Source organism: Phragmites australis, chromosome 21 (genome assembly GCF_958298935.1).
Source record: "Phragmites australis chromosome 21, lpPhrAust1.1, whole genome shotgun sequence".
NCBI lineage: Eukaryota > Viridiplantae > Streptophyta > Magnoliopsida > Poales > Poaceae > Phragmites > Phragmites australis.
Window position 1 is genome coordinate 4,169,102 of NC_084941.1, and position 10,311 is coordinate 4,179,412.

At 40.2% G+C, this 10,311-nt stretch overlaps 1 protein-coding gene across 1 annotated transcript; it reads left to right on the forward strand.

The window, feature by feature from the left end:
- Window positions 1–3,570: 3,570 nt before the first annotated feature.
- On the forward strand, window positions 3,571–10,080 carry LOC133903496 (uncharacterized). Its single transcript, XM_062344904.1, has 15 exons — window positions 3,571–3,773; window positions 3,914–4,048; window positions 4,672–4,758; window positions 5,113–5,184; window positions 5,275–5,485; window positions 5,570–5,688; window positions 5,977–6,363; window positions 6,468–6,602; window positions 7,353–7,490; window positions 7,926–8,081; window positions 8,175–8,408; window positions 8,498–8,664; window positions 8,764–8,869; window positions 8,976–9,056; window positions 9,631–10,080. Exons 1-15 carry the CDS (start codon window positions 3,645–3,647, stop codon window positions 9,853–9,855), a joined length of 2,382 nt encoding a protein of 793 aa, XP_062200888.1. The 5' UTR covers window positions 3,571–3,644; the 3' UTR covers window positions 9,856–10,080.
- The last annotated feature ends 231 nt before the right edge of the window (window positions 10,081–10,311 follow it).

The following is a 10,311-nucleotide window of genomic DNA, read 5'->3' on the forward strand; positions in this document are numbered from 1 at the left end:
CATCTCAGCCCAAAACTTTTGGCTGGAATAGGCCCTATTTCACGCCAGATTCAATATTGGCAATTGTATAATATTGTTGATGAAAAAGGTGTTGTATTGCTGATGCTTCAGATGGAGGGAACTTGAAGTTCACTTTTAGAAGAACTATGACTGCTAGAGTGATGAGTTTATGGTTTGAGTTGAGCTCTGGAGATGTAGATGTAGGAGGGGTCTGTTTGGTTGCTTTCCTCAACTCAAATGCCTTACCTGAGCCCACGCATGTGACTTGCCGGAGCAGTGTTTGGTTGCTACCTTGAATCAAAATGCCTAATGTTACCTGCATGAGCTGCATCTGCCAGACTCAAGCGTAGGAAATCGAAGGCTTGAGCTCGCTCGTCAACCTTCCCGAGTATAGTCACCTCCTGTAAAAGAAAGCAATCACTTTCCCCTTGTCACTTCCCTTCTCTTCCCCCTCTACAGCTTAGGGCTCTCATGAGAGGAGGCAAATCCCTCGACTAGGATCTATGGGGGCAACGGATTCTAACGAGATTTCACTCTGGCGTGCAGATCGGGTGGTCAACTGCTTGTTTCCTCGCTGAGATCTGGTGGGGGTTGTGCTCGTTCATCCTCATCCTCCTCTTCTCTACAGTTCCTCATCTCCACTTGTTGAGCAAATCTGACTTCATCAAATCACGGATCTAGTGCAGCTAGGTGAGAACAAGACCCCATGTATGTATTGTTCTTTCTATCTTGGTTTTGTTGCATCTGAAACAGAGTATGCATGAATGTGATTAGCACCAATAATACATCTTGAGCCAGCTCTGTAGAGTTGTGTTGTTTTGTCTTGAACTTGGTTTACATGTTCAATTTTTTTCCTTTTGTGATTTCAATAAAGGCTAATAAGTCAAGGTAAAAGGCAACTCCTGCACTGCAAGATGATGGTGATCAAGATGTGATGATCATCGATACTTTGTTGGGGATCAAATAAATCCTTTCAAAACCGATACAAATTGCAACCCCACCAGACCAAGATGCTCTTCTCCGGGACATGCTCAAGAAAATTCCACTACCACTTGATGATAGAATGACAGTTGGGTTACACCTTTGCAAGCTAGAATTTAAAGTGCATCACAATTTTCTTGTCACTATGGGTAAGGAGTACCTTGAGCGTTGGGTGTACAAGCACTTACCTGGTGATGATCCTAATGCCTAGTGATCTTGTTGGTGAAGACAGTAGCGAAGCTTCTAACTGTAGTTGATGGGTCTTTTACTCTTTTTTGTTGTACCCTTTTGATTTTGCAATTGTTGCACTATTGTGTTTAAACAATTGCTAAGTATTAGATGTACCTAAGTATTAGTATGATGGATAGCATGGAAAGCTGCTTAATTGCTTTGCTAGTAGGGATGCTTTCTAACTTTTGGAGAGGTTGCCACCTTGAAAGTGACGTGTCTCTTTATGCTTTCTAGATATCATGTTAACCTCTTATAACTAGTACTTTATGTGTTATCGCTCTTGTAGTATGAGCACATATTTGAACTGTAATGTATTATGGAATAAAAATTGAGTCTAAATTATTAGAACTTATTTGCTACAGTTTAACTGAAAGATCGAGATATTGCCTAGAGGGGGTGAATAGGCATTTCTAGAAATTAAAACTTCGCAGCAGATTAAACAGAATATGAAACCTCCGGTTTCAATCTAGAACTTTCAGCCTTATATGGAAGTTCCAAGCTCAACTCGGATTTCCAGTCACAGAGCTCGAATCTGCAATCAAACTAAACTTATGCAATTCTACTTGAATCTAAGTATTACCACATATCACCAATGATGTATTCAACCTTTTTCACAAAGCACCTGCAGCCACAAACTTTCCAACAAGTAGATCGGGACAATTCGCCCAAAAGTCAACACGCACAATAGCGAACACAAGAACAACAAAAGTAAGCAAAGGAGACAATTAATTTGTTTCCCAAAGTTTGGATGCAAGGATCCTATGTCTTTGTTAAGGAGGTCACAAAGAATCGGGTCTTTTTTTAACCATTTTTCTCACCGAGCGACCACGAAAATTGAGCTCGGGGCTTACTCAGTGTCCTCTTTCCTTACGGAGGCAAGGAGGGGCCTTCACAAACTTTCTTGTGGCACACCACTAGCTTAGAAGCTCACAATCGACACCTAACCGTCTAGGATCTCCAAACTTCAAGAGTAACAAATGCGGAATCGATGGTTTGACGATGAACCAAGTGTTCAAAGGTTGGAGATGAAGCTCACTAACTCTCACACTTGAAATCCCTCACTCTACTCTCATATTCTTCCAAGAATTAAAGTTTAAGTGAGTGGGGAGAGCTCTAGAGGGCTTTTAATGCTTTTGTCTCAGGTTTGGTCGCCCCTTTATGAGTGAAGGGGGTGAGAGGTTATTTATACCTAACCACTAAAAACTAACCATTACAGTGTATTCTGGTCTAATCCATAACTGCTGGGTACAACCCGAAACTTCCGAGTTGGTACGAGACCTTAGCAACCGAGAACCTCAACTCAGAACTCCATCTGGAGGGTCTGGTGTAACTCACCAGAATTCGGAGGTTCCAGCCTACCCGGAACTTCCGAGTTAACTAGACAACTAGACTGAGCACCCTTGCACAGAGCCTCATCCAGAGGTTCCGGCAAACCGGAGCTTCCGGATTGTACCCGAAACATCCGGATACACAGAACTTGATAGCATACTCTAATGTACATAGGGTGACTTGTGTCTCTCATAATTAGTTTAAATAGGTACTTTGAGCACTAAGATATTTTCAAGTCAATCTGTACATTTCTCTCTTGATAGTATGGAATATCTATACTCAATTTGAAAAATAAAATGAATTTAAATCTATTAAATAGCCACATGCTGCTTCTCTTTTCATTTTTGAGTGACTATAGTGCCTTTTAATTTCTTCATAGGATTAATATCTGTTCATAAACTCATTAAACTCTATTAGTCCTTTGATCACTTGTCATCAATTATCTAAAACTCATATAAAAGGCCTAGATGCACTTTCATTAACTCTATATCGATTTATTTTTGTTTCGAAAACTAGGGGACCACTCCGGACATTTAATGATAGGGGAAGTTAGAGGGTAACCCTTCGGACTGGATAGGACAATCACTATAGCTAACGATCAGCCGAGCACTACGGTCACATGCCGTTATGGCCACTGCTATGGTTGGGTAATGTCATCAGAGTAGTTGAAGGTTGACCTGGGTCTGAATAATATTTTACCAGACTAGCCTTAAAACCCGACTGTACAGTGATAACTTATATCCCTATCAATCCAATAAAACTATACTTGTATACTTATACTCTAGATAGTAGTATAAATATTGACCAATGATCCCGGCACCAAATGAGGGGGCTTGTTCTTATCACCTTAGACATTCTCTTTATCTGGATTTTTTTCTTTAAGCTTAAATCACTCTCATGTGTTAGCTTTCGTCAGACCTGTTCATAAAAGATATTTTGTTCCACCTACCGCTAGGCTTTTCCTACGTACATGACTGTTTGAGAACCTGAATTGGAGATCTTTTCTCTAAAAGATTTCACGCCAGATTCGAGATATTGGGCCCTGACCGGCCCATGACGCGGGCTTTGGGGTTTATGACTGACGTCAGCCGCACCCGTCCACCATGGATCGGCTCAAATCGGCGGTGCCGGCCGAGCTCCGGCGGGCCGTCGGCGAGGGCACGGCCGCCGACCTCCCCGTCACCACCTCCCGCCTGCTCGCCTTCTTCGACGGCCTCCCTCTCTTCCACCAGGTAACCATCTGCCCGCCCTGTCCCGGGTCCCGCCGCTCCCTTGGTGGCTCGGTACTCCTCTTTCCCAGGGCGCATGAGCGCGGCTAGGTCGCTGGTCTGTGCTCTCGGTGACTTTATATTTTGCATGCTGCTGATGCAAGGTCATGCGAGAGCTCACGGACCCGGAACTCGCGCTGTGCCGCAAGGACAAGGGGAGGGCAGCCGAGTTGAAGGCCCGGGGCAACGTGTGCTTCTCCAGGAGGGAGTTTGGGGAGGCGCTGGGCTTCTACTCGCAGGTTTGGTTGCTACTTGGTCGACGTCATGTTTCTTTGGGTTACGTGGGTTGTAGGCTTGTAGCTTTTGAATTTGAATGGTGGGAATGGAATACTATAAAAATTGAGTGATCCTTGGTGAAAAAAGAAAGCTTTGGAATTTAAAGGGAGTTTGCTGGTTCTTGGATCGAACACCTATGTTTTACTATGCCAAGAAAGCTTAACAGCGTGGCAATTCAAATAATTACAGAAAAGCAGCGTAGACATATGCTAATTTGGAATTAAGCATTGAGACAAAAAAAAAAAAGTGTAATGTTTCATGTTTCACCCCAAATATGCAATCTTTTTTATGGTGCCTCAGTAACTATGATTGTATTTTTCACCTACTCTTAGATCAGAGTCAAGCAGTTACTTCAGTCTTCAGCTACATTCTAGCACTAGCAGTTCTGGAGAGAAAACAACTTGTGAACTGTAGCCTTGCAGTTAAAAACCTTTGTAGTGTGCAGGCTGCTCAATTGTTCAAATAATGGCAAATTTATCCAAAACAATTGATCCCTACCCACACTTTTTTAATGATAGTCTTTATTTGGCTGATCGAGGAGTGTTCTATCTTGATGATAACAGATTGTTTGCATTATATCTTGCAGGCATTGCGTTCTGTCCCGATTAGTTCGGATGGCATGGATGTGAACTTGGTAGCTGCAATATATGTCAACCGTGCCTCTACCATGCATGCAAGTCTTTGATCTACCTGTTTGCTGAATATGAATTGTGGACACATTGATGCTACACTTATATTTGTTATATTGGGTGATAAATGTTTTAGTTTATGAGGTTCAAATAGGACATAATTGTATACTTGTTGCACATGCTTTAGAGTTCGTGGGCAACTGGTTAATACTTGTTCTAGTACTTGAAATTCTTTCATGCAAAGTGAATATCTTGGAAGGCACCTTTTTTCAGGAGATCTTGGAAAGCACTTGCTATATTTGTTTCTGCTACTATTTTAGCTCTAGTACGACAAATTATTAACTTCATCCTGGTGACTGAAGAATCTATGCATTCTAATCATTTTCTGAATTTAACAGAAATTGGGCCTTTTGGAAGAGTGTCTACGGGATTGCAACAGGGCCCTTGCTGTTTCACCCCATTATGCCAAGGTAATAGACTAGTAGGGAAGTTTTAATTTTGTCTTGTGCTGTTTCTTTTTTTGGTAATTGAAGAAAAGACATCGTACTTCTGAGTTTCAGGCATGGTACCGGAGGGGAATGGTAAATGCATCGTTGATGAATTATTCATCTGCCATACATGATTTAGAGGTTGCATTGAGCATGGAGGTGACTTCTTCTGGAAATAATAACATAGAACAAGAGCTGAAGTTAATTTTACAAAAGCAAGGAAATGTGATCGAAGTTGGAACATCAAATGGTGATTGCAAGGATGCAGAATTTCCACATACAGGTTGGAACTTTTGTTGGGCATGTACTTCCCTTTCGTGGATGTGTACTTATACTAACTGATAGATAATATGTGGCTAACTTGCAGGGCAACCACATAAGGTTGTTCTAGAGTGTATCTCAACACCCGACAAAGGTAGAGGAATGTCTTCTCCAAATGATATTTCCCCAGCTTCATTGATTCATGTTGAGGAGCCACTTGCTGCGGTATGATTATAACCCAATAACCCATCTCAACTGTATACACCAAATGATATTTCTCCGGCTTCCATTAGTATATGTATTTGCTCAGGCCACAAGTTGCATATGTTTTGAATGACCTTATATGGTCGTTTGATGTTCATACTATATTGCTTTCTGAGACCAGGCATTTACCTCAAATCTATGAGCCTTTTTTTTTGCGAAGAAATGAATAATTATTGCTACTGATCTCAAATTCCTCATAAGCTTGAACTGAAGTTTTGAATGTCTCTTACTTGCAATAGTCATGTGCAGGTTATAATGAAATCTTGCCGCGAGACTCACTGCCACTTCTGCTTTAGTGAAGCTCCTGCAGATATTGTATTCTGTCCTTTGTGTACATTTCCAATTTACTGTTCAAAAAGGTGTCAGGAGCAAGCTGTAGGACAAATTTCGTGGAACCAAGATAATTGTCTTGAATTGAACAACAATTCAATGAGTCTTGCTAAATTGAGCATAACTTCTACAAGTTTCAAGTCTCCAAGCTCTAAAGAGATTTCCGAACATAGGCATGAGTGTGGAGGAGCTCATTGGGCAGCTGTTTTACCAGTTCATATAGTTTTAGCTGGGCGAGTTATGTCGCAATACATAGAGAATAGGATACTGGCTGGAAAAGACTCTGCTATGTCTCGTCCAGATTTGGTAAATGACTTATGTCTCCATGAGTTTCCCTTCCTTGGTGCTGTTAGCGCTCAAATGTTATAGAATATGCAATGTCACGCCAGAAACTAATTTGACTATTGCAGGATCTAGTTCACCACTATGATCAAGATTCTCCAGCTAGCAAGTTGGAGGCCCACATATATGCCATTGTCCTGTTACTTTGCCTCCAAAACTATTATAGATCAGGCCTTTCATGGACAAAGGAGACTTTATCCCAGGTATATATGATATATATCACCAAATATTCCAATGTGTGTGTACCTGGTTATTGGGTATTGTTTGAACTTGATAGCAATTTGAGTTCAAAATTTCTGTATCTTTTTAGTTAATTACGATACTAAGTTGGGTGTTGATAGTCTTAGTCCATACTTTGTCCAGGTGGAAATGTTCAGGATCTACTTGGGGGAGTCCATACTTTGTCTAGGTGGAAATGTTCAGGATCTACTTGAGGATTGCTAATTTGATATTCTAGGATCATTTCAATTGCAGCTCATTACTAAACAGTGTTGGTTGAACTTTCTGCTATACGGTCCTCTTTACCATGTTTTACATGTGTTGAAACTAAATTTTTTTTTTTAACACGCATGATATTTGTGTTTGTGTCATTCCGTTTAGAAGAAACAAGAGTGGGTAAAACAAAACATCTTTAACTCACCCAACAGAGCATTTCAGGCCAAACAAATAATGAAGAATAGCATGAGCAACAAGGATTACGGTTGAATAACGAACCAAGAACAATAAATATAGATAACAACTGCGTCTTTAGTTACCTTGTTGAAGCCACGACAGCAACTGCGCCGCTGCTTGAACGAGTTGATTACCTTCAAGATACTGGTCTAACATGTTTACCAAAACTCTAAGCTACTTGGGGTTCAATGACATTGAGATACAGAGAAATGCTGGAGTATCATATTTGCATTTTGTTGTGTATGAAAAAGAAACTCATTTGTTCTATTTATCCTCTACAGCTGGTTGTTTTGATATTTCAAATTAAAGTCAATTCAATTGCTATTGTTCGTATGAAATCCATGGATGGAGGCCAGGAACTAAAAGTGAATGGCGAGCTTTCTGCAGCTGATGGTACAGCTATGTGTAATGTGGAGCAGGTTTGTCTTTTGCACTTGTGTTCTTTTTCTGGGATCAATATATCATCTTATAAAAGTCGCAAAAGGTTGTTTGATCCTCTGCAGTCTACAGTTTCGTACTATTCAGGATAAGATAACAAAGCTTTAACCTTTAAGTTATCGCATGTTTAGAAATTAAAAGGTTTAAGCACACAATGTTCCTGAAAGTTGAAAACTTGACTGGATGTTTAAAATATTGAAAAGGCAGGATAATTATGCGGAGTATTAATGTTAGTAAAAAAATTATTATATCAAATAACTACTCTTAAATTGCAGTATATGTCGCTGGTTGATTAGTATAAGTAAACCTTATTGTAAATTGTTACCTTTTACTTCAGCTGTGGCATTGTGCCTCGTACTTATTATTTTCTTCACCCTTTGTAACATTTGTTTTCTGTTTTGTTTCCTTACTGTTAGGTCAGGGTTGCTCAAGCTATTTACATATCTGGTAGCCTTTTCAATCACTCATGCCAACCCAATGTACATGCATATTTTCTTTCACGCACTCTCCTCCTACAATCTACAGAGTTTATAAAATCTGGGAGCCCAATCGAGCTGTCATATGGTCCACAGGTCTCATTGACCCTCCATCCCTCTTCTCTCTCTCTGAATCTGAAATTTATTGTGTGTTTATGCGTTTTTACTGTTGGTGGTTCTCATTTCTAGGTTGGTGAGATGGAACTTCCAGATAGACAAAAGTTACTTCGGGAGAATTACTACTTTACTTGTCAGTGTTCAAGTTGTTCAGAGCTAAATCTATCAGACCTTGTCGTGAATTCATTTTGTTGTCCACAAAGTAACTGTCTTGGTGCTGTATCAGAATCAACTTACTACAGTTGCAAAGATAATTTTGTGGATGTTTCCCAAAGAGAATCTCATGTCTGCAAACTATCATTGCCTGTAAGATGTTTTTTTCATATATATGTTCTTTTTTAATATCTTCTCTGTACTTATCTTGATAGCACCATGCTGAATATCTTTTCATTCAGGATGTATCCAAGGTTGATGAGGATATGGAGAAGGTAGGGAAATCTTTTTTTAGAAATAGTGGTGTCAGTTTGAACGTAGATCCTGGACGTTGCATGAGTTGTAGGTCCCATCTTGACATGTGTACTGCTGTTGCTACATCACACAGGGCAACATCAAATATTGATAGGTATGTTCTTCACAATTGCACATTTTCACGTGAAACTAGTAGCATCTCATCAGTGGGCTTTCATCCATACCAGAAATTGTGATACGTTTGCACTCACAGGTTGAAGGAACTTACAGTTGTAGACAAAATTCTCATCAGAGAGGCATTACAATCCCTAAAACAACTCAAGAAGTTGAGGCACCCATATAGCAAGGCTCTTGCCCAGGTTAGGGTTCTCAGTTACTTGCCTTTGTTCAAATTAAATTTTTAAGTTCACCTTGCACTTATTGTACACATAAGCTGTGTTCTTAGCAACATACGGAAATATGTAGGCCGAAGACACAATCGCAGAGGCCTTTGCAAAGGTAGGTGACCAAGAACAAGCAAGAAAGCACTGTGAAGCATCAATCGAGGTAGCCATGTTGTCCTTGTCCTCGACTGTCCTCCAGGTCTAGGACCCTGGAAGGAACAATCTTTATGCAAGAGGAGAGCTATATTTTTCGAGCACATCTATACCATATCCTAACGAGCCAAGAGTCTGCGGGCTCCCAGGGGCTCTGGTACTGTAGCACTGTAGCATTGGAGCCCGCTCATGTGTACAAATAGATATACGGATAGATATATGTATATGTATACATATATATGTATAGTATAATTTTTGTTTTCGGGGAATTCCAGAAAAATGTGGAAAGTAATATTAGTTATACTGATAAATCAGCTGAAATAATCTAAAATGCAAAAAAAATAAAACAAATTTTGTTAGGTTCGTATTGCTATCGTCTATATGTTAAAATTATGTGCATACATGAAAGTATTATTATTTTCTCTATAATTAAGTGAATGTGTTAAATATTGATAAATTCACAAATAAATATTGAGATGTTTAAAATTGGTTAACCCAAATTTTTAGTCTCTTTTTGTCATGCTATGTGCAACTAAAAAACGGGCGCGGCTAGTTATTCTGAAATACCCCTTGTGATGATGCAGATCCTCGAGAGGTTGTACCACCCAAAGCACATCATCATCGCGCACGAGCTAATCAAGCTTGTTTCAGTTCTGCTGTCTCTGGGAGACAGGGCAAGCGCAGCAGCTGCGTTCGTCCGAGCAGAGGAGATATTCTCGCTTTACTACGGGTCTCATGTGAAGAAAATTTTGCCCTACCTTGATTCCCTGAAAAGAGCTGTTAGGGGCAGGTCTGTCGGAGCATGCTGACTATCTCAGAGGGCAGAGGCAGACGATGCTCACATCTCTGCGGAATCGCTGCGTGCGCCTGTTTGCGAACCAAGAATGTAGTAACGCTTATCAAGCGGTGTACAATATTTGTTTGCGGCTGTTTTAGTTTGATTTCTCGATGGACAAATCTAGAAACCCATTACTTTACAAATCTCGTCGATGTCAATCTTTTCATTTGTTTATGGCTCTTCTGAATTTTCTTGATTTTGCTTACTGTTGCTTAGCAGTGCGAACTGAAAAAAGAAAAGATGGGCATTCGGCGCATCTCCAAGGGAGGAGCATTGGTTACATGAGAAGAGACGGTTCTTGCTATTTCTTACCGTTCAGAGAATTGTGTACACGTCGGGCAAAAAAGAAGAAAAAAATCTCTATTACTTATAATACTTAAAAAGCACGTATTGCTTCCTTCCCGTGATTCCCGTTCAGAGAATTTGG